This window comes from Callospermophilus lateralis, chromosome X (genome assembly GCF_048772815.1).
Source record: "Callospermophilus lateralis isolate mCalLat2 chromosome X, mCalLat2.hap1, whole genome shotgun sequence".
Lineage (NCBI taxonomy): Eukaryota > Metazoa > Chordata > Mammalia > Rodentia > Sciuridae > Callospermophilus > Callospermophilus lateralis.
The window spans coordinates 65378221-65404537 of NC_135325.1; the positions used below are offsets into that span (position 1 = coordinate 65378221).

General features: G+C 32.9%; 1 protein-coding gene across 1 annotated transcript in view; it reads right to left on the reverse strand.

The window, feature by feature from the left end:
- Positions 1–15836: 15836 nt before the first annotated feature.
- The window catches only part of Chm (CHM Rab escort protein), a 167528-nt gene continuing 157047 nt past the window's right edge, over positions 15837–26317 (reverse strand). The window contains exons 14-15 of the mRNA XM_077106285.1: positions 23824–23984; positions 15837–19117 (exon numbers count right to left, since the gene is read on the reverse strand). Coding sequence (XP_076962400.1) covers positions 18926–19117; positions 23824–23984 — 353 coding nt within the window. The 3' untranslated portion in view covers positions 15837–18925. The remainder of the gene's footprint in view (positions 19118–23823; positions 23985–26317) is intronic.

The following is a 26317-nucleotide window of genomic DNA, read 5'->3' on the forward strand; positions in this document are numbered from 1 at the left end:
TGTCATTCCTCAAGAGTAACAGGAAGAAGAGAAAATTTAGCACTAGAAATATGTGAGATAATGTTTTCAATTTTGGAAGAGTTGAGTGTGAGAGGTACTGATGCTGGTATTTAAATGGAGATGTTAAATAGATGGTGGTATGGACACACATACACACACATATACATATGAGTGATATGAGGATGTGAGTTTGCAGCAAAGAAAAGACAATTGAAGTCACAGGAGGTGATGAAATTACCTGGGAAAGTATGCAGATTGAAAGGAGTGCCTGGGAAAGAATGTGTCATTGTCATCTCGCCAGGACCTCCTTTTATTGTAGAGAGGGCTGAGGTATTTATTTTATAGTTTCAAAGTCTCTCTTAATATTTTTTTAAAGTGTGACTTTTCAAACACTTGTTTTGGGGTAGGACTTTAACTTACACAATGACTGCTCATGTGGGGATTTCAGAAGACATTCACAACCTAGTTTTCTACTTTATATTAATAGACAATGGTTTTTGAAGTCTTAAAGAGGTAATTCTCCACATTTCAGTCCAAATAAAATATAAATTTAACACACGTATTGACCCATTATAATGAAAAAATAATATATATATAGTTATGATGATAAATAAGGCTCATATATGTTAAATATTTAAAATGTTAACAAAATATGTCTATTAACTGGCAAATACCTTAATAACAAAGGAAACCACATCATTTGCAACCACATGTATGTACCTGGAGAACATTATGCTAAATAAAATAAGGCAGGTACAGAAAGACAAATACTATGTGATTTTATTAATGTGTGGTTCTAAAAATGTTGAAGCCATAGGAGAATAGAATAGAATGGTGGTGACCAGGGGCTAGGAAGTAGCAGGGGAAATGTGCATCTGTTGGTGACAGAGTACAAAGTTACAGTTACACAGAAGGAATACATTTTTGAGATCTATTGCACAGCATGGCAATTATAGTTATTAATAATGTAAATAATATTTCAAATTGATAAGACAGTAGATTTTAAATGATTCCACCACAAAATAATAAGTATGTGAGGTGATAATATAGTTGTTAGCTTGATTTAAGCATTGCGTAATGTACACATGTTCTAAAAGATTAATTTGTATCATATGTATATATACATATATAATTATTGTTCATCAATAAAATCTCTAAAGTGTTAACAAAATAATTTTGGAGCTATAGCTCAGTTGTAGTGTGCTTACCATGTACAAAACCCTAAATTTAATCTCCAGTACCCAAAACAAAAGTATTAACAAAAAAAAAATCACTCCAAATCACCACCAAGGGATCACTAATTAAACATATGTCCTATAAGCCTCATTTTCTTCAAGTCTTTTTTTCTTTGCCTATGTGTTTCAGTATGAAATTGGAGGTATATTTTGATTATGATTTTTTTCCATTTAACACTAAAATATATCCATTGATATATTTCAATTGGCTTCTTTTGGCCTGTTTCCAATTATGAAGTATTATGGAAAATAACACTTATGGACCGTAAACCATTTCCAGGGAAAAACAAGTTTTTTACTAATAAATTAAAGTTTTTTACTAATATATTAAACTGCATCTAAAACACTTGTCAGCAAAGGAAGTTGTAATTGGTTGCAAAGAGTACTAGTGCTGACTACTTACATGTCACACGGCCACTCTTACTTGTATGTGAGATAGCTTCCGTAGTAGGAGAAGGGAAGGAAGCAGGCAGGGTGTTGCGAATGTCTCCTGAGTAGCAAAATTTTAGTATTTGTCAAATTAGGCTTTCACTGAAAAAAAAAGTCTGAGAAATGTTTTAAAATCCTAGACAATCACATTATCATCTTTACTTATACACTAGAAACCTAACATGTTTTTTCTGTGCAATAGTCTCATGAGCTCTTTGAGAACAGAGATTGTTTCTTAATTATGTCAGTGTTTCTAAATTATGCTTTTTAAAGTCTTGGGGTTTTTTCACTTGGAAGAATTTTCAGTTAAAATTTCTCTTATTTACAGAATCAGTTACCTTTCAGTGACCATTTAAATTTGGTTCATTTTGAAAATTATTTAGAGATAGAGACCCATGAAATTTGCCTGTGGTGAGTATGATATGTAGAATTACAAGATTTAATACAGTCTATTTCAGTCAATTAAAGTCAACATAGATTCAGTCCCTACCAATTGACAGAAACTGTGCTAGGAATTTTACTAATTCTATTGATTTAGGAGTGTCAAAATTTTCCAAGTGATATAGACATAATGGATCTCCTAACCTAGTGAAAATAGTCTGGGTACTAAAATATTTCAGGAACAGATTTTAAAATTTATTAAATTTATTTAAACTTCAATGATAGATTTGAAAGGAGACAGGAAACTGAGAGGGACACACATTGGACTTGGGTGACTTAATTAAAATCTTGCTCTCCTCCTTTTTTCTTTTTCTATCCCTCCTCCTCAGCCTCCTCTTTATCTTTCATGTTTATGAAGACCTGGTTTCTAGTGACTTCTTCTCAAAAAAAAAAAAAAAAAGCTTGTGAGACTCAAACTGATGATTTTTAGAACTTTATAATTACAAAAAAAAATTGAAATTATCGAGTTTTCTCCCACAACATAATGCTATTACTTAAAAATAAGCAAGAGGGAGTGTGTGTGTGTGTGAGAGAGAGAGAGAGAGAGAGAGAGAGAGAGAGAGAAAGACAGACAGAGAGAGAGAGAGAGAGAGAGAGAGAGAGAGAACACCTGAACAGGTCTCTTTGGGGGGAAAATGCAGAGTAATCAAATCCTAAACAATATATATCAAAATTTTGTTATATAAATGTTTTAAAATAGAACCAAGGCACATATGTGAAATTAACAATAGTTCTGAAGGTGTGAATACATATATTAATAATATAAATTACTGCTTTGGGTGGCAATAATATATTTCTATTTGTGAACAATCTATCAACAACTGATAGGAATCACCGGCAAAGAAACCTAGTTTCTTTACAGCTGAATAAAGCTGGGAGCATTTTATCCATAGACTTTATATTTTTAGAATTCTTGATACATTAAATTTTTCTTAGAATGACAGGCATGTTCATTTATTCATACTCATTCTTTGAACTAGCACTTATTTAGTGTTTACAATGTGCCAGATATTGTATATTCTTTTTTCAATATTTATGAAATCATAGCAACATTATAAAGAAAGTATTTTTTTATACCACTACCACAAATTATGCAGTTGAGATTTCCTAAATCTGGGGATATCATAGGGGTCAGCCCACCCAAAATGCAAAGGAAAACCACCTTTGGGATCATAGGTTCTAAAAATGTTGAAGCCATAGGAGAATAGAATAGAATGGTACTTCCCTTCCCAGTTTAATAGTAAAGCAAGTATTATTATCCCTGTTTTACAGATAAGGAAACTGAAATTCGAGGAGGTGAATTTGCTCAAAAACACATAGCTTAGGAATTCAGAGGCAGAATTCAAGCCTACTAAGACTGTCTCACTTTAAAATCTCTACTATTCCCATTATATTGTGCTATCTGTGAACAATATACTAATACTATATATAGTCCCATTTAAAATAACATTAGGAGGTAAGAAACTCACATTTGATACTGATGTATATCTCTATCAAAAAAGAGCTAAGAAAAATTATGTAGTGATTATAAAAAATTATGATTTGGGAGATTGGTTGAGCATATTTGCATTATTCTTAAATTTATTTCAGATGCATACTTTATATGATTCTCTAAGAAACTTTACAAATATGGGAATAAATATACCATTCACTGCAAAAAAATAAGGAATATAAGTCAAGCATTGCTTATTATTATACATTCAATCAGCAAATTCTTATTGTAAACATATTGTGCTAGTATGTATACTAGGCGCTGGCAATACATTTGGCTTTCAATGAACCCAGAGGTGGGAGCATCTATATCAGCAGGAGAGATGTAAGGATATTTTAACATTTAAAAATGTTAACATGGTTCACCATATCAATAGATGGATGGAATGAGAAATGATTAGTGCCTAGTCTATAATAGGTGATAAATAAATAAATGCAGAAAAGGCATTAGTCAAGATTCATACATATTCATGATGAGCCCTTTTAGACAACTAGAACCAGAAATCAACATCCCTACCCTAATAAAGGATGTCTATAAAAGCAATAAAAATCAAACACATTGGTGAAATGTTTTCCTCTTTTCTTTTTTACCACCAGGAAAAATACTTGTGTTCAGCCCTATTGGAAATTGGTAGTTAGTAAGACACAAGAAGAAATAAAAGGTACAGATTCGAAAAGGAAGAAATGCAGATTTCATCACTCATGGATCATATAATTATCTACATAGAAAACAAGAATTCATGGATACATTTTTTAAAAGTTTATTAAGGTTGTTAACTGCATGATCAATATATAAATATATAAAACTAATTTTGTTTCTATACAACAGCAGCAAGTTAATATGAAATAAATATTTAAGATACCCTGGAATAAATAACATTTGGACAAGGCCTTTAAATTACTCATTATTATTCTAGGTTTTGCTATGGTAACACATTAACCCTTACATCTCCATATCATAACATAATATAGAATTATTTTTTGCTCCAGTTAATGTGTATAAGGTGGCTGTCTGGCACAGCCTTCCTTCAAGATATAACTCAGAATTCCTGGAAATTTCTGGCGTTTGGCATGGCCTTCTGGAATATGCGTTCTATTTATTAGGTGGTTATGGAAGGGAGTGAGAAGAATAAAGGAGGCAAACTGGTTCGTAACTTTGCATCCACCTTACCTTATCTTCAAGGGACATAGTCAACATAGAACTGAACATGGATATTGCGTGGACAATATCAGTCTCTGAGAAAAAAATATATTGTTGAAAAACACAATAAAATATAAATAAAAGGAATTCGTGGATAGGAAAGTGGGAATTGTGTGCATATGTGAGTATGGAATTGGGTAAATTGATTCTAAATGTAATATGAAAGATCATAGGGCCGAGAATAGCTAAGACAAAGGGAAAAAATGAGATGAAGAAGCTGACTCTAGCAGATATCAAAACATGCTGCAAAAGTTGTAAAACTTAAAATAATATGATATTTATATTGGAATAGGTAAAAGTATCAATGACATTGAATAAAGAACCCAGAAATAGAGTTTTGCATTTAAATACTTAACAATAGTATTAAATTAAATACTTAATAATAGTATTACTTCAGATTAGTGTGGAAAGGATGAACCAGTCAATAAATAACATCAAGAAAATTGGGCAGGGTACAGTGGCACATGCCTGTAATCACAGAGACTCAAGAGGCTGAGGCAGGAGGATTGAAACTTCAAAGGCAGCCTCAGCAAAAGTGAGGTGCTAAGCAATTCAGTGAGACCCAGTCTCTAAATAAAATATAAAAAAGGGCTGGGGATGTGGCCCAGTGCTCAAAAGCCTCTGGATTCAATGCCTGGTACCAAAAAAAAAAAAAAAAAGAGAAAATTTAATGTTCATATGCATAAAGTTATAATAGATTTCCCTCTCACATAATTCCCACAAATAAATTTAAGGTAAATTAAAGAGGTAAGGTAATATATATATATATATATATATATATATATATATATATATATATATATATATCAAATGCATATATTGGAACAATACATAGGACATTATTTTCATACTATTGAATTGGGGAAGAGTTTTCTAAACAAGATGCAAATTCCAGAAGCTATAGAGAAAATATTGAGTGAATTACTATATTAAAATTTTAAATTTCTGAATAACAAATCATGCTATAAGTGAGGTTAATAGCCAGTGAGGGAACAAATATTTATAACACATTTAACAAATTATTAATATTCAGAATATAAAAAAAGAACACTTACAAATCATAATAGTTGCAAGGGGTATGAAATAAGAAACTACTGAAGAGGTAATTCAAAATTTTAATAAACATATGTTCCTCTGCACAGGTATCAAAAAATGAAAATATGACATGAAAACATTTTTTTTTTGCCCAATCATAGGTGAACAATAAAAGAATAATAATACCTAGTATTAATAAGAGTTAAAAAAGACTTTTTAAAGTGCTATTTGGCAGTCAATCCAAATTTAAAGTATACATACTGTTTAACCTAGAAATTAATCCTCTAAGAATCTGTTATATATATGAATATGTATATATGTATATATATACAGAGATATAAATATGAAAAGTTTATTGAATCATTGTCTGCAATAACAAACTGGAAATAACCTAAATATTCCTTAATAATGATCAGTTAAATGGATATCCTACCATGGAATATTATACAGCAACTAAAATGAGGGAAGCAAATTTTATGAATGATATTTTATGATATCTAATTTACACAAAATAAGTCATCTATAGAACTGTGATATGAGCCAATTTATGGTTTTTTATTTCATTTTTTATTTGTTTTTTATACATTACATGACAGTGGAGTGCATTTTGATGTATTTACAAACATGGAATATAACTTATTCTAATTAGGATCCCATTCTTGCAGTTGTACCTTATGTGGTATTTCACTGGTCATGTGTTCATATGTGAACATAAGAAAGTCATGTCTAATTCATTCTACTGTCTTTCCTAGCCCCATCCTTCTCCCTTCCCTGGTCTAATCCAATGAACTTCTATAATTACCCTCTCCATTTTGTGTTAGCATCCACACATCATAGGAAACATTCAGTATTTTGTTTTATGGGATTGGCTTTTTCACTTAGCATGATAGTCTCCAGATCCATCCTTTCATGGCACATGCCATAATTTCATTTTCTTCTTGCCAAGTAATATTTCATTTTGTATATATACCACATTTTCTTTATCCATTCATCTGTTGAAGGGTGCCTAGGTTCCACAGCTTAGCTATTGTGAATTGAGTTGCTTTAAACATTGATCCAAATTATGTTTAAAATACAATTTTTAAAAGTTTCTTTATGCTTATACTAAGCATGTGAGTGTATGTGTATATATACACACATGTATGTGTGCATGTAGAAAAATATCTGAAAGGACACACCAAGCAACAGTTTCACATCCTGGGAGGAGTGATGTTATAAGTGGTTGATGGTGAAAGAAAAGAATATCAAAATAGTATAAAAGGAAAATATTATTTATAAAATCCCATAATTTCTGAGTAGTTATATTTACACTTCTGTATCCACATTCATGTACATATGCAGAGACGTCTATATCTCCCTTTTTTATATAAAATGGGATCGGCCTTTTTATCTCTGAGACCAAAATACCCCAAAAGAACAACTTAAAGGAGGGAAAGTAGACTTCAGCTCATAGTTTAAGATTTCTCTGTCCATAGATTGCTGATTCCATTAAGTCTGTGCCCAAGATGAAGCAGTGCATCATGGTGGAAGGGTGTGGCTCTATGTCACCTTGGCCCATGCTGACCAGTTATAATTGGATTCTCAAACACAAATTCTTACAGATTTTATGGTTATGAAGATTTATCCTTGTCTCCTTGAATCCTGGAATCTGGTCTATGAGAAGGGACACAAAAGTCTCCCACTTCAGGGTAACTTTGGTTCCTTTCATCAACATTAATTCATGCCTACATTTCTCCTACAGCTAACAGATAGTTTGTTAGGGAATATAACATATCCTGTCCTTGTAAGCCAGAAAGGGCTGCAGGTAAATTGCTTCTTGGAACAGAAAGCATGTGGGGATCCGCACAGTGAACCAATTTTATAGAATTATTCCTTTAACATTGTGTTCCCACCATTTACATCTGTCTGTCCCCCATCAGCACTTTCCATTCAAGTTCAGAAAGACCTCTCATGCAGGAAGCCACTACCATCTGATGGAATCTTCTTTGTCAAGTCTTAAGTTCCAGTTATCACGGAAATTTATAGTATTTCCATGAAGTTTCCATTTATGTCTGAATAGCACCAATCACTATTAGAATAAGCACAAAATTCTTCAAATAAACACAGCGATGGGATGCATAACAGCCACTTTTTATAATAAGAACTTGAATTTGATATGTCTCCTGAATTTCCTGTGTTTCATGACCAAATTTTACATATATTGAAACAGTCTCTTTGATAAAGTGTAACTTAGTGATTATGCAGTTCTACTTCTTTGGGATTGAACCTGAATATTTAAGTTTAATTGCCTCTTTTAATGGAACTTTATAGATGCCATTTTTCAACCTGTAGGTTAAAATAACCAAATCACTAGGTAATGAGAATGGCTGAGGTCTGATTAAACTGAAAATCACAGGTTCTAGTTTATTAAAGATTCTCTAGCACATCTGCTATAACAGCCTTTGTTAAGAGAACAGTGGTCCGAAAATTAAGAAATTTGGGTCCTAATTCTGGCTCTATCATTCATGGAACATGAATAATAACTTTTTTGGGGGGTGCTGGGGATTGAACTCAGGTGCACTTGGTCACTGAGCCACATGCCATCTTCATTTTGTATTTTATTTAGAGACAGGGTCTCACTGAGTTGCTTAGCAACTCACCGTTGCTGAGGCTAGCTTTGAACTTGAGATCCTCCTGTCTCAGCTCCTGAGCTGATAGGAATACAGGTGTGCACCACCGCACCGGGCTTAATGCTAACTTTTATAGAGTGCTTTCCTGTGTCCAGAACTTTGCTGAGTGCTCCATTGGGGATTTTCTCATATTCACTTGCACAAAAATCCAATGGAGCAGATGCCCTCTTTATTCCCATCAAGTAAACAAAGAAACTGAGAAGTAGGGTGGCTGAAGCAACTTGCCAAAATTATAGCTAACAAGTGAAGAGATGTGTATCTGATTCTAGTTCTCTGTAACTCCACGTTTTAAAATGCCACAATGTAGTATATTTGAGAAAAAATTTCACCACTTTTAGCTTCAGTTTCAGTTTCCCCATATGCAAAATCAAGATATTGGACTCAAAGTAAATGGACTTTTAAAATTTCCTCCAGCTCTTTAATTTTCTCTGTTTTTCTTATTTTCAAATAATAGGCTTCATCCCATGTCTTCATCTTTGTATGGTAGGGATACTCAGAGATCATGTTTTTTGAATATGTTTGCAACTGTTCCATGTGACATGTTTTTTTTCTATATAAATATATAATAGAAAGAGTGTAAATTCCCTTAGTGTGACAAACTGCATGGAGCTAAAATAGGGTTATGTGTAGGCTATACAGTTGTCCATCTTGACTCTACTATAGCCTGCCAAGGTGCTCCTGATGCTACATTTCCATACTACTGACTATCCAGAAAGTGAAAGAGGTGAAGGTAGGGATGCTGTAGGGGCCATAAAAATCACTCCAATATCCCATCGGGAGAGGTTATCCAGGATCCTATACGAAGAACCATAGCTTTTCAATCCCATGCCTGGCTCTACTTAGCTTCCTCAAGTACGTATTGAATACTCAGGATTATTTCACATTTCCAGAAGATATTATTCCCTTTTTTCTTTCTGACTTTGTCCTTAGGTGGGCAACTTTCCCAGGTATTATTAAAGATCTACATTTTTTTTAATTTATAAGGTTTACATCACATCTTAAATCCCTAGTTTTAAAACTTAGTTTTATATACCCAAGAAAAAAGGAGAAACAAAAACAACTGTCCACTATATAATCTTTTGGTCAAGAAGATTTTGACCATATAGTATTAATGGAACATATGAATCAAGTGTACAGAGATATATTTGAATGGAAATTTCACATAGCATTGTTGGAGAAATCTGATAAATACATGAGATCTACTACAAGGAAGGATCTGCAGTCCCCAGATATTCTTCACTTTAAGTAAAACACATTTTATTTCAAAAATGTATTGCTGCAAAGTTGTGTTCAAATCGGACTTGGCAATTCACAGATTCCCCTTCACTTCATTAATTATATCGGAATGGCTTTCATTTCAATTTGATCTTCATTTGACAGTGTTTGGATTGTATCACACCTACCTCCCTGTGTCTAGAAGTTAATAGTGTGAAGTGCTAACATGTACCATTTGGGAACTCCTAGGAATTTCTCTTTGAAAAACTCTGAAATCCTTGGTAAAGAAGAGAACCACTTTTTAATGGGCACAGTCATCTTCCCCACTACTGTACTTTATAAATCTAGATCCACTTAGAGAGTGTGTTCTCTTAAGATTAGGTCATACTAGAAATGTGTTAGCATCTGAAGTATAATAGGCAAAATCATATTCAAAAGATCTTGAAAGATATATGTTTTTCAAAGGTCAGCTGACTGTCCCTACAATTTTCAAGTTCAGATTTAGAAAATGAATGACACTTCCTGTAGGCAATTTCTCTAGTTGTAATGAAGATTAATAGAGAGCTGTTTTAATTTCTGCAGAAATATGGTTTTTCTGTTGCATAAGCTTAACCAAAGGAAACCACTTTCTGGTACATTGCCCATTGCTGAATTAAGAATTCTAAGTTCTTTAAGGTATAGAACTTAGATATATTTTCTGCTTAATACACTTACCTATCTGTAAAACTAGTTTAAATATTATCATGTTATGCTAATGGTTTCCACACATTAGGTATATTTCTTCAAAACCTTAAATCACATTTGAATCTAAATGCAAACATTTTGAGAGTCTTATTCCAGTACAACCATTATGGAAAATTGTATGGATTTTCCTCAAAATATTATAAATAAAACAACCATATGATCCAGCAATCCCATTATTGGGTATAATCTGGTAATTAAATCCGTGCATTGAAGAGACATCTTCATTTCCACGTTTATTCAACAAGATACATAATAAGCCAAGAAATCTTCTGATGAATGGATAAAAAATTGAGATATATATGTGTAATATATATGTCCGTTCAGCCCTGAAAATAGTTAAATCCTGTCATTTGCCACAGCATGGATGCAACTGAAGATCATTGTTACTTGAAATACGCCAGGCACAGAAAGACAACTATTACATAATTTCACTCATATTTGGTATCTAAAAAGTTAACCTCATAGAAGTTGAGAGTAGAACGGTGGGAAAGGTATGGGGAATGGGTACTTATATGCTCTGCTATGCTATTTTACAGTAGGGTAATTATAGATAGCAATTGTGTACACTATAACCCAAAAAGTTAGATGAAGGAATTTTGAATGTATTTTTTCAGCATAAAGAAATGATAAGTGTTTGAGAAGACAACTATGTTTAACCTGATCACACAATGTACACATTTATCAAAACTTCATGTTACCCAAATAGTGAGAAATTTTGTGTTTTTATATCAGTTAAAATAAGTTTCATTTTAAAATGCTGGTAGCAAACAATATACATTTATTGGACAAAAACTGGGAAATATTAATTTTATTAAACAGGTATATTTGACAATTACAAAATGTATATATCTATGGTTACTGATATCATTTTTTAATTTGTTCTAATTAGTTATACATGCCACTAGAATGCATTTTGACACATCATATATAAATGGAATATAACTTCTCATTCTTCTGATGTGATGTTTTGATATAGGTCTACATTGTGAAATGATCTAATATACAGCCTGGTGACTATAGTTGACAATACTGTATTATATACATGAAACTTGCTAAAAGAAAATTGTTCTTACTAAACACACATACACAAAAAAAAATTAATTATATGAACACATGGATATATTCATCAATATTCAGTTCCTTCTGAGTATCTCAAAAGGGTTTGTTCTTTGCTTTTATAAAAAATTTCCTTTGTTGAATAACGAGGGTCCAATGAAGTCAGCATATTGCAATTGTTTGACCTCTTAGAGAGGTCCCCTTTCATATGGAAATGCGCTCCCTTCATTTTTTTTTCTGTGCCAGTTCATTGTTGATAAAAATGGGGCATTTGTTCTGTATAATTTTATACATTTTATCTTCATGCTCTCTTAGCACCATAAAGCCTATAAGTGCAGAGTTAGATTGTAGGCTTGATTAGTTTCTGGCTCAGTTTACATTTTTATTTTTTATTCGAATTTGTAATATATGACAGCAGAATGCATTACAATTCATATTACACATATAGAGCACAATTTTTCCTATCTCTGGTTGTACATAAAGTAGAGTCACACCATTTGTGTCTTCATATATGTACTTAGGGTAATGATGTCTATCTCATTACACTATCTTTTCTACTCCCATGCCCCTCCCTGCCCCTCCCTCCCCTTTGGCCTATCTAGAGTTTATATAATCCTCACATACACCCCTGCCCCAACCCCAAGAATTCTTCCCAGGTAGTTTTATGTTTCTCCTATTTCAACACACGAAGAGGTCTATAACATCTGATTTTCTACTTGCAGTAATTTCAACATGGATTAGTAGGTTCAGGTGATGCCTATCAATTTTCAACTAAAAGTTTAAGTAGCCCATGATAACCAGGTCCACCACTAGACTCTACTAGGTTAACAAAATTGTGATATTTCTAAGTTTATCCTTTCTTGTGCAACTTTTAATTGTAGCTATTCTTTTGGAACTTTCCTTCAAAAACTATTTGGATATTCTGAAATAGTCTTAACAGGAAAGAGAGAATAATTGCTTCCATTTCTAGAATAAAGGGTTGCTGCATTAGCAATGTTTATGGCTGTTTGGTGAGGTTCATTTGCAAGTATGAGCTATCATGATGTATTTTGATACTTAAATAGTCTTGTCTATCACCAATGGGAACCCCTTCTGGTTGATTCCTTTGCCCTTTTGACATGACACCATGCAGCCTTTGCCATTTTCTTAGCTAGATATATTAATTTATTGAAATGAGAAAAAAGCACATTGAATTTATATTGACTGATAGGGTTGCACCTTTTAAAAAACAGCTTTAGTGAGGTATAACTGATATACAATCACTGTACACATCTATTGTGCACAATTTGATGAGCTTGAATATATGCATACATTGATACTTCTAATTCAAATTAAAGATCATAGTTTTTTTAAAAATATATTTTTTAGTTGTCAATGGAACTTTATTTTATTTATTTATATGCAGTGCTGAGAATCAAAGCCAGTGCCTCACACATGGTAGGCAAGCGCTCTACCACTGAGCCACCACCTCAGCCCCTAAGATCACAGATTCTTTACTTATTCTTTTCTTATAAATATTGCTCAATAAACATAGCAACATAAACTATTATTGTATCTATCACATTATATTATTATCACCAAGCACACTGATATTTGTGTTCTGTACTCCATCCCTATGCCCTAGGCTACATATTTTATGGGCCCTTTAAAATCCTTAATTCTTTTCCATGTAGTTAAGCCAATAATCCCACATAATGGCTATGCTCAGTAATTTCAGTTTAGCATTTTAGGAATTATTTTGGTTTCAAAGTCAAAACAAAGTAGATCTAACTTCCATTGTTGTGACCTGCTTCTTTCCTTTTCTAAGGGGTAACCATTTAAAAAAATTTTGGTACACTTCACCTTCTTACCTCAAGCATAAATATTATATATATATATTTGTATACCGAATTCTTGTGTAAAATAATGTCCTGGAGATCACACTATAGCAGTTTACTAATTCCATTTTGCAGCTGCACAGTATTCCATCATAACTGCTAATTATTTTGTCATAAGTGTATTGTACTTTATAAAAATATTCATATAATCCAAAGTAAATTCACTATTTCTTGAGGTCCCACATACTACCTAGGGATTTGGCGTTGGATTATGAAACAAATTAAATTTTAAAAAGTACAAGAATATTTGGTATGCAAATTCCTAAAATAAAAAAAGATGTAAAATTCTAAGTACTCTTTTATTCTTGCCCTATTGATCCTCATCTTTCCCCAACATAACTAGTTATCAGTATGGTATGTGTACTTCGCAAACATTTCCTATGATGTGCGTATGTATGTGCAGTGTAGGAAGTACTTGGATTTTTATATAAATTAATATATTCTGTTACTCGCTTTTTAAATATATGTTGGAGACACACCCACATATATATATATAGATAGATAGATAGATCTATATGCATATCATACTAGCAGCTGCATAGTGTTCTTTACTATTAAATACATTTATTAACAATTGAAGTCAGTCTCCTTTTAATAAACTTTTCAAAATTTACAACAAACTATGCTATAGTGTGGAATCTTACATTGTGTACATGTACAAAAATGTTATTTCAATGAATTCTAGACAAAATTACTCTAAAAATAAGAGGGAAATGTTGATAACATTTAAATGTTCAGTAATTTCTAATATATATTAGAAATGGGGATAGATCATTAAGATCTAGTTTTTTATTATTTCAAACTCTACAAATTCTCAGAATTGGTACACTCTATTTTTTTACCCACCTGAAAGTCCCAAATAGGACAATTCACTGATGCTTCTATATCAGCGACAACATCCATCTCTAATTAATATTTCTTTTAGGGGTCAACTATCTCATTGATAGCAGGAGGTTTTTCGCATGCAAGTCCTATTAACATTAATAGGAGTTACCAGCATAAATCCTCCTGCAGTGATAGGCAAAAAGGCCCTACAGTGTACTAGGATCCAAGTTCTAATGATTACCTGTCAAATGGTCCTAAGAGTCATCATCACCAGAAAGGGCAGACGTAGTGACTTATATGGCAAGGGCATCACAATTGCAGCCCCTTAGCTAAAATTGTACATTAATGGACAGAAAAGTGGCCTTCAAAATGTGACTTGGGATGCTAAGAGTTAAACTACTTAATTGTGTTTTAAAAAAAGCTATCATTAAAGGAGAATTCAAACATATCAAAGTACTTTTTTTAAAAAAGTGTGAATACTGTATGAGCTCCAAGGTGCTTGAAGGATAATATAGCTACTTGTTTAAAAATTCAATTAACCTTATCTTTCACAAACTTGATTTATTAATATCTCAGATAAATTGCCAGTTTTGAAAGAGTCCTGTTATCTTTAGAAACCATTCTAGCTAAAGAGCATTATACACTTTGTAGAATTGACAGAGAATGTCTGCTTAATTATTTGATTGAAAAACAAATCATCAATGAATGATTTCTGCTTTAAAAGATCATCAGCAATCTCTTGAATATTGCAAGTAAGCTGTTAGAGACTCAACCACTTCAGAGAAAAATATTTCCGGTTCTTATCATCAAATAAATATGAAAAAAACATTTCAGATTCTCTTCCTCAGAAATATGAAAACAGTTTGTAGACAATCTATGTACTCTAAAGTCATAGGAAACATCTCATAACCTTTACAGCACTGATTTCAAACAGATTCAAGTTTCATCTACCTTTGCCTTATAAAGAAATTAATGTTAACAGCTAGAACAGTTGATTAAGTGAATCAAATCCATGTATCATCTGATAGCCTTTATCAGGAACTTGTTATGTCTTAAATATGAGGTATCCCCCAAAGCTTGTGAGACAATGAAAGAAAGTTTAGAGGTGAAAAGATTGGATTATGAGACTCCTAACCTAATCAGTGTACTACTCCCCTAATAGGGATTAACTGGGTGGTGACTGTAGACAGGTAGGATGTTACTGGAAGAGATGGGTTGTTTGGGGAATGCCTATGGAGTATATATTTTGTCCTTGGCAAGTGGAGTCTCTCTGCTTCCTACTGCCATATCCTGAGCTGCTTTCCTCTGCCATGCACTTCTGCCATGATGTTCTGCCTCACCTCAGGCCATGAGAAATGGAGCTCACTATCTATTTTCTAAGACCTCTGAAACTGTCAGCCCCCAAAGAAACTTTTCCTTCTCTAATGGTTCTGGTCAGGTCTTTTGGTTATGAAAGCAAAAAAGCTGACTAAAACAACAATGTTGGCAGATGCCTGGAAACAAAACCAAAAATACATCTGACAATTAATTTAATATTTAAATAATTGGCTAATTATAAAAAGACAACCTTTATTGGTATATATAAAAAATCATATGAAAAAAAAATGGACATCACACCTGAAAGGCATTGAAGTCTTTATTTCCTCTGAAAATTGTTACAGTATACAAATTATAAATGACCATATATATAGATTCATGCTTTTTGGAATTTGACAAAATTTACTGAGAATAAGACAAATTATTCAATACCGGTAGCAGTAAACAACTGATTTGCAGAATTACAATTTAAGTTTTAATGATCACTACTATTTATCAATTCTAAACAATTGTTTTGGAATTTTTCAGGAGTTTAGTTCAAGGGCAGCCAATCCAGGGAAGTTTGGCCTTGACAGAATAAATCATTATCATCAATAATAAAATTAAATAATCAAGGCTATTATTTTGGACAAATGACTGCCAATCTGAGAAACTACCACTATTCTAGAAGTTACCCATTAACTGGCCATTTCACTATAGAAAAATATATAAATTGACCATTATAATTATGTTTTCTTGGGCAGGCACACCAACTAGAAATAAAATACAGAAGCATTAAAGAATTAGTTATTAATGCTCTTATGAATCATTAAACTGAAGATATCATTTTTGGTTAATAAGCATGCACAAGTAAATATTTAAATATTCAAGTCTTTAATAAAATTTTTCAAATTTTTAAATTAGCTACTGAAATTTTTTCTAATTATGTACATAAATTTTATTCTTATGCCTTCATGTTTAAAGTTTTGCAAAAAAATCCATTTTTTACTTCGATTTAATATCTACAGAAACAAGTACTTTAAGTATTAAGATAACTGAAGAGAAAGCTCTTAAATAATATCTATTACATTCTGAGGCAACCAGAAATAGCTAGAATTCTGTAATAAGGTTCTTAGCAGTTGTGTAGTATTGTGTTCATCACAAATCATACTCAGGAGCTTTTAAACATTTCTATATTATTTAGTAAATGGCATGGAAGAGAGACTCTGATATTGTTCAACAATGAAATATGGTACAATGTGGGCTGGGCCATGAGAGTACAAATTAGCTTCTTGTTCTACATATAGACAGCTGCATTAAGGCTATCTTTTTTTTTAGTTATATTAGGCCTACCCTGATTGTCTGTTTACATAAATGTGCATCTGCATTCAGGAGAGCCTTAACTCTAAGATTACAAAAAAGTGTAATATCTTGATTGGTACAACTTACTGCAATTATATTCATATTTAATACTCTCATATAGTAGAAGCTTTTATATTGCTGGTATTGAAGGGCAGGACCAATTCCTGGTATACTTATGGGTATGTACTAAGCATTCAGTGCATTGTCCTAATTAGGCTTCAAAAAACATGATTTGAGTTCAAAAAAGATCTGAATCCTTATAACAAATTATGTTATAATGTGATTCTACTGTCCCTGATTTGTGTGTGACATTATAAAAGGAGAAAAGAGAGAAAGAGAGGGCAAGTAAGACAGGGGAGGTGCTGTACAAAGAGAGGAGGGGACAGGAACAGCCTGAGAGGCTAGAAAGTTTTCCTTTCCTCTGGATTCAGCTCTATATGTGGGGGTTGGAAAGGTGAAGCAAGAGCTACATTCCTTGTTTCTTTCCATTTCCCACGAATCGATTACTGTCACAACTAGCTTCAAGACCTTTTCCAGAACAAGAGGAGGTCAGGGACCATTTGCAGCTGAAGTGTGTAAGAACTATGTGCTTTCCACTGGAGCCATAGCTCCCTGAGAGGCAATAAAAGCCAAACTATGTGACAAGAGGCTTCAAGTCTGTTTATTTATTTACAAGCAGTTCTAAGTTAAAACTATTGCTCAAAAGAAGTAAACCATCAGAGCTTGGAATTAGGAAAATTTAAATGCAGGCACTGTTGCTGTATGTAGATTTGCTGCCTATGTATACACTCTCATATTTATTTGGAGTGTGTATTAGGGTTTACCAAATGTTACACTCTATTCAGAGACCTTTATGGTTTCAGGCCTACCTATCAGAAAAGGAATATGAAGAATTTACAGAGTGTTTGCCTTACTTATATTTCAAAATTAGAAATCCATGTGTTACTATGTTTACTGGTCTATAAAGACTACTAAATACTAATTTCAGACACAAATATTCATTTAAAAAGCTTAATACAAAAACATGATCTATTTTTATGACAAGCAATTATTTTCTGCACAAGGTTTTTTGATATTCAGTCCCAAGTCATTGAGAAAATTCTGAAACAAATTTTCCAGAAAAAAACAGTCTAAGGATGCCATTGCTTTCATCTTCATAATCACTGTCACACAGTAGGCAGATTATTGTTTCTTCTTTACATATTGAGAAACAGTTTCAGAAGATAAAACAATTTGCCTAATATCAGTAGCACAGCTCTGACTAAATTAGGTCTGTAGACAATTAGGATTGTGTTCCAGTTACTTGATGCCATAGAATTTCCAAATATCAGGGATCCTATCTAAACCTTTTCTTTCATTCTTTCAATACTTCATGATTGAGCTTTTTCCAGTGTGTAGAAGATTCACATATAAATATTATTACTAATATTTTAAAACATTACTGAGTAATGGACTTAAAGTTTGTCTGTAAATGTGCCTAAATATCTTAATATTGGCATTTTATATTGTTGTCAACACAGAAAACAAACTTTTATTTCAAACATATATTTCGGCCTGGATCTTGATGCTTCAGTTTTTCTCCACTGAATTTACATATGCTTTTATGTTTTGTCATATGCTCATATCTGTAATTTTAATAAATAATCAAAGGAGATATGTGAGCTGATTCTGAAGGTGTAGCTTTTAAAAAAGATCCAAAGTGGCAAAAAGAAGTTGTCCTAACACCACAAAATTATTAACAATGCATAGGATTACTTTTAAATCCATAGTAATATTCCCAGGAATCAGTTCATTTATAATTTTTATCTGGTTAATTTCATAAGTTTTTGTATTTAAAATAGGCAAGTAAGTCAATGTGCTTTATAAGTGCTTTGTGTTACTGGAATGTCCTCTTTTAAGGAAAATTCCCTTATGGATTTCTTTGACCTGTTGTTTCTTATAATTCTGCATGTCAACTGGCTGCTGACTTCTAAAAGTTTTTTAACATCAAGAAGATTGTGGAGCCCATGGGAATTTCCAAAGTGGAGTATTGAGTTTGGTATATAGCCTTTATTCAGAGGTCTCCTCTGGGTTTCCCAGGGTTGTGCTTTCTGCGGGAGTCTCTGAGTTGGCTTCTAGAATGGCACTGGATTCTGAAGATTCTGGTTGTGAACTGTCTCCATCAAGGACAATATCTTCAGGATTTGGTGGGGGTGGACAGAAGTCTTCATTGGGGCATATACTCTGGAAAATTGTTTCAGCCTGGCCAAGAATGAAGGAACAAAATAATTTAGATTAGACATCAGTTTTAAATATATGTTCATTTCAGGAACTATCTAAAAAAATTAAGTGGTACTCTTAAAATTTTTTCTCATGTAGTTATAATACTTGACCAGTATATATATGCATGATCTTCTAAAAAGTGGCTTTTTCACAATTCTATGGCTTTTCTCTTTCTTTTTTTGCATTGCTGGGGATTGACCCCGAGCTTCATGCATGGTAGGCATACACTCTTATCACCAAGGTACACCCCCCAGCCCTTCTCCATTTCTATATATCAATTCAGGTCTACCCTCCAAAGATGGAATCATTTGACCAAGTTCATTATTAGGCATTCAGACTGTTGAGAATATAATAATATTCATTAGTATATACCAATGGAAATACAATCCACTGCCCCACTATCAGATCAGGATCCCTGTCATGCTCAGGAGCTTGCAATCTATTGTATTGGTAAAAGAGAGTCATTAAAGGTCTTAAAACATATGCTGATTTAAAAAAAAACTTTAAGGTTTTTCTGGATTTCATTTTTCTTCTTGATGTACACACAAGGTGAATGGTTAGACCAAGAGCTGACAAACTATTGCCCACAAATCAAATCCAGACTGCTGCTTGGTTTCATATGTAAAGTTTTATTGGAACGCAGTCACATTCATTCATTTACCTATTGTCTATGGCTGCTTTTGCACTAATAATGGCAGAGTTGAGAAAGTACAATAGAGACTTATGGGCTGCAAAACCTAACTTAATTAACATCTGGACTCCTGCATCAGATGATTTTTTTAGGGATGCGTAAAAGGATAATAAACAAAAGCTTTTGAGTTTTGAAGTGGACCTGAAAGAAGGGACAAAGATAGGAAAATTATCTTTCCCTCTTGGATATACTTCAAGGCTATGTTTCTGGATAGGCTATTTACTAGATATTTTAAATATTTACTTGACATAATTGTATGTATTCAAGTTATTCAATGTAATGATATACACTGCATGATTTTCATAATCAAATTAATGAATGTAGCTACCATAGTATATAGATCACTATACATCTGCTCTCTTGTTAAATTTCAAATAAACTATCCTGTCACTTGAGACAACATTGATAAAACTATAGAAATATTATGCTAAGTGATATAAGTTAGGCACCTGAAATACTGCATGGTCTCACAAATGAAATTGAAGAAAATCACATTCATAGAAACAGCGTAAAAGGGCTATTTTCAGGGACTGAGGGTAGGGGAAATGGGGAGATTTTGGTCACAGGATACAAATTTTCAGTTACAAAATGAGTGAGATCGAGTATCTAATGTCTAGTATGGTGATTTTTAATTAGTAATACTGTATTGTTTACTGTGGACATACTGAAATTAAATTTTAGAGATGTCTGCTTTGTTCTCCACCCTAGGAACTCACCCTATGCCTCTGCTGGAGATATTTAGCCCCTTCTGCAGAAGGAAGACCTAGATCACATTCCTCCTTCACATTTCAGTTCTCCTAAAATGTTCTTTTTATCTCATATTCCTATATTGTCTGTCTGTAGATATTCTCTATTCCCTTTACTCCCTACATGCAAACAACTGTCAAATCTGGGCAATTTCATTTTCTATTTCTTGATTCTATTTGCTCTATCCAATGACATAGTTTAGGTATGCACCATCTTGCACAGCAAGTACAATTCCAGCAGTTTCTGAACTGAGCTAGTCTCCTTGCCTCTAGAGTTTTCCCGTGTATTCCACCTCTATGACACTCTCAGAAGGGTCTATGGGAGATAAAATTCTGTTTTTCTATGTTTTCTCTTCAATGACTCCCCATTACTAATGGTAAGTTATAAGATCCCTAGTATGGCATATAAACTCTTCAGGCCTACTTTCTGGTCTTAATCTCCCATTTCTTACAACCTCTACCTCTCAGATGTTTGGCTTTACTTATACCTTTACCAGTACTTCCTCAAACATACCACGATGTTTATATCCTGGGCTGGTGCAGATGCTACTCTTTTCACCCAGACTATTTCAATTCTGTTGTCTTTGATAGTGATGGAGAATTGCTACACATCTATTAAATCCCTCTCTGTAAGGTTATCATTACTCCTGTACCCGTCCCCTTTTGGTAGTACTACCGATTGAACCCAGGGCCTCACAAGTTAGTACTCTACCACTGAATTGCATGCACAGCCATCCTATACACACTTTTAACTTGTGGATGTTAAATACAGTTCATTTTATAACATCAGTGTATTTTTAAGTCATAAGCTGGTAAATAGGAAGACAAGGGAGTCAGGTCTACATATTGAACGTATAAATTTACAAACTTTTCAACTGCTAAATGAAGCATTTTATTAGAAAGAAAAAGGGAAAAAAGGAAAAAAAATCTGCAGGGGTTTATTTTTTTAATTTTTAAAAATATTTTTTAGTTGTAGGTGGACACAATACCTTTTATTTTATTTATGTGGTGCTGAGGATCAAACCCAGGGCCTCACACGAGAGACGAGCACTCTACTGCGGAGCCCCAGCCACAGCACAGGGGTTTGTTTTTAAATGGGTAAAACCTAGGTGATGTTCTGAAAACTTTTAGAAATAACATTCTTCATTTAGAAAATAGAAATCACAATTAGTGACTGAGATAGGCTCATGGGAGATGTACTGGAATCAGAATGTAGTTTATCTGAATAAACTGTTTATAAATATTATCGATGCTCTTTAAAGTAGGCATTATTATATTTCTCCCCAAATGGATATTTGAGTGCAAATGCTATGTAACAAATGTAAAACTACTTACATTTAATAGCATATAATGATTAGTACCCAAACTGGCATTATAGTGTTCTCTAATTTGATAATATTTACCCCTGAATATTATCTTCCTGGAAAGCAATTTATCTCACAATAAAACTATCCCTTAACTATAATATTATAGCATGTAGTAATTCAGATCACATTAGCACTTGTCTTACAAGCTCTTACTTAAAATGTCTTATATTTGGCTTAAAAAATTAAAGCTTATAGCTGGGTACAATAACATATGCCTGGTATCCCAGCAACTTGGGAGGCTGAGGCAGGAGGATCATAGGTTTGAGTCTAGCTGGAGCAACTTAGGGAGACCCTGTGTTAAAAGATGAAAAAGACTATAGAGATATAATTGGTGGTAGAATATCCTAAGTTCTATCATTAGTATCACCACCCTCCAAAATTAAAGTTTATTCAAGGGTAAAAACAACCTAAGTAACCTGGTTAAAAACTTATTGGCAATTTCTGCTTGCAATAAATTGGACCACCAAAGTAAAAACTACTTGATCAGTTTATACCACAAATGTAGATATTGAGCCATCTTAAATTCCTATTATTGTAATAAAATACAAAGAAGAGAGTTGTGACTTCCTGCTTTTGTTTGACATTACTGGTTAAATATGATTTTCCAACATCACCATTAGACTCTAAAGGTGAGGCACAAATATTTTTTTCTTGCAAAAAACTATAAATGTCTGAATTGTGGTCATTTTTCATAGCCTTGCTGCTATGACTAAAAATTAGACTACATGCTCAATGAGGCCACTGGCTACTAAATATTCCTGCTACTGGTGGGAATGAAATTAGATCCCTGCCATATCTGGTCTCAAAACAATGTTAAATTATCCATTTATTAATAGAAAGATGTGCCAAATATTTCTGAGAAAAGTTTAGACTTGTGCCTGAAAAAATATTTGTTTATTTTTTCTTTCCTGTCAAAGGCAGAAAAGTGTATTGGTTTAGGCAAATGAATTTTCTACAGTTCACTTTTGGCAGCTTGTCTCAGCCTGTACCTCTTCATAGCCTTGCCCAGGAGCACTATGATTAACTTCCACTGGTACTTACCATACTCCTCAGCAGCTATAATAGTAGGTCTCGAGACAATAGCTTGTGTCAATATAGTAATAGAATCATGGTAACGGTAAGAAGCCATGTTATCATTCTTTTCCAAGATTAAAAAAAAAAACTGCATTAAGACCATTGTAAAATTACATGTCGTTTGCTTTTACTAGCTAAATCTTTCTTGAAAACACAGGAAAAAATGCTTACGTATTTCAAAATAACAGACTGATGGACCAACTATTTAAATTAGAAGCAATTTTTTTTAAATACTGAGATTATAAATTCATTTTTTAAATATTTTTAGTTGTAAATGGACCACAATATCTTTATTTATTTATTTTTATGGGGTGTTGAGGATCAAACCCAGTGCCTCACTTATGCGAGGCAAGCACTCTACCACTGAGCTACAGCCCCAGCCCCTATGCATTCATTTTTATGAACATGTATTTTAAACATCTTCTATCCATATTGCCATGGTGGAACTCATAAATCACCTCTCATAATTCATTAGTATACTCAATGTAGTGAAAATACTTGATAAATTATATTTAAAGTTGCTTTGCAGTTCATAGAAAAATGTTTAGCTGGCCATGGGATGCAGCCCTATAATCTCAGCAACATGATAGGCTGAGGAAGGAGGATCACAAGTTTGAGGCCAGCCTGAGTAATTTAGCACGACTCTCAAGACTCTTAGCAAGAAAATATCTCAAAAAAAATTCAGGCTCGAATGCACAGATAGTAGTAAATGATGGTACCAAATTTGATGGTATTAAATTTCAAGTCTATTTTCTTGGGGGCGGGGAACTCACTTAATACAAAACTGAGAAATACCAATATCCTTACCTGTTTGACTGCATTATCATTTCCTAAACCACCATCTGGTCCAGAGCAGACATAAACATTGGATGGTAAATCATTATAACAGTTCCTGTTGATGTCGGAAGAATCTCTCATATTGAAATAGAGAGCCCACAGAATTCTTGGCTTTTCAACTTCTTCATTTTCTAAATGTAAAAATGAATTTTATTTATATTATAAAACACATTTCACCTGTTGATTACTACACTATGCAGCCAATTACCAAGAAGGCCATGACTAGACATGGTATTAAATCAGACTTTTGTATATAAACAATTAGTAAATGTACAAACTCTTATATAAATGCATATTTCAAGCAATGATGACTTTTCAACCTAAGACAAGTTACATTTTTAAAAATTATTTTGATTAGTAAGTTAATTTGATATAGTGCCATGCTCCTTTGGACTTATATCTTCTCATTAGCATTAGTGTTTATGCTCATATTCCTCCTTAAAGTATCCCTATGAAGTGAAAAGATATAAAAATGGACTTGCGTTTTCAATAGACAATCTAACTTATATAAATCTAAGTATATAATCTAACTATAAATTAAATTATATAGTAACTTAATAGTATCTCCAGAATAAATAAATCCACAGAAATAGGAATCAGAGGTTATTTAGGGCTGAAGGATGCGGAGGTAAATGGAGAGCAAATGCTGATAGGTACGGAGTTTCTTGGGGGGGAGGGAACAGACATTCTAAAATTGTATGTTGATGTTTGGACAATTCTGTAAATTTTTAAAAAATATTTATTTTTTAATTGTAGTTGGACACAATACCTTTATTTATTTTTATGTGTTGCTGAGGATCGAACCCAGGGCCCTGCAAGAACTAGGCAAGTGTTCTACTGCTATCAAGCTTGAGGCAAGTGCTCTACCACAGCCCCTATAAATATATTTTTAAAACTTGAATTTTACTCTTTAAATAGGTAAATAATATGGCACATATCACAATAAATTTATTATTAACAATGGTATGCACAGGATTAAAATTTTGATAGAACTCACATTCTAATACTTTGCTATATTGGAACATAAAATTAACAACAACAAAAAAGTAACAAAAATGAGGTCATGAAATGGAATAGTATTTTGAGCACACAGCCTCTCATTGTTAATACAGAGTATCTATTTTGCATGTTAGGCATTGACATAGGAGCTGGGTATACACAGATGAGTGAGAATTAGTCCTTACCCTCCTCCTTTTTAATTTTCCCTAACACAGAGCCTAGCACACAACAGACAATAAATGAGTTGGATTGATTTTGACCCCGTTTTCAAGTATAATTAAAGTACAATGTGCTTATTAAAAGCCCAACCTGGTTAACCTCAATTTCTAAAGCTCATTTGTTACTATCTTAATGATCATTTTCTCTGCCTTTATTCTTTAAAAATGTTATAATTAAATTTTCCAGGGTTGGAGAAAATGTATTGTTGTTAATATACCTATTGACTATAGAGTTTTCTCTAGCCCGAGTCTGAATAAAAATTCAAATTCTGTACAATGATAATAATGGATGTTTATAAAGATAACTCAAGTCTATGAGGCACTTTAAGAATCATAAAGAAAGTGCTAAAAGTATAATTATTGTCAATGTTAAATTGTTAATCAATGTAGAGAAATTTTGAGCTAACTGCAGTATTCAATTAACAAGAATGCCCTATTCCCGAATTCAAGATAAGTAGGATTTGATTATATTTAATTTAAAATATCTGCACTGTAAGAACATTAAATGTTATTTTTATTTTTCTAGTTCATCCTAAATAATCCACAATTATGAGTGTGACAAGATAAATAAACCGAGTAGAAGTGATCTTTTTAGGTATCACTGAAATGCAAATATCTATTAGTTTAACTTTATGTAGGCACACATTAGATGTCAAAACCTATTTTTTGACAAAACCAAAAAAAAAAAAAAAAACATATAGGACTGGTATTTCAAAGCTAAAAACAGAGCTTTTTATAAATTGGTGAGTTTAGTTTCATTAAATCGTATGAGAAGATACCTATACATACTGAATTCATGAAACCAGACTTGGGGAGCATTGCAGAGGAATGGGCTAAGGAATGGAAACTCTTATATTGCCCAGCCCATTTCTAAGCATATGCTAGGAGAGAATATCTTGTATTTCATGAAAATTCCAGCTCAGGTCAGGGTATTTATTGAATAGTTGGGGGAAATGAATAATCCAATAGATTACGTAAAAGAAATCTCACAGGTTAAGGCTTTGAAAATAAACCATGTAGAGAGGGAAAAGTTGACACAGGCTGAAGAAAAATGCTCTAGAAACAAGGGAGCTATCAAGATTTGACCTTAAAACCTTCGAAGATACATATAATTTCTTCATCTTTCTTTGAAGTCAGCTGAAAGGCAGAGAGATAGCTGGAAAAATAACATGCAGTTGTGAAGTATACAATTGTCAGAAAATATTAAAGCAGCTGAGCTTTGGTTGGGAAATGCTTCCCAGGTTGCC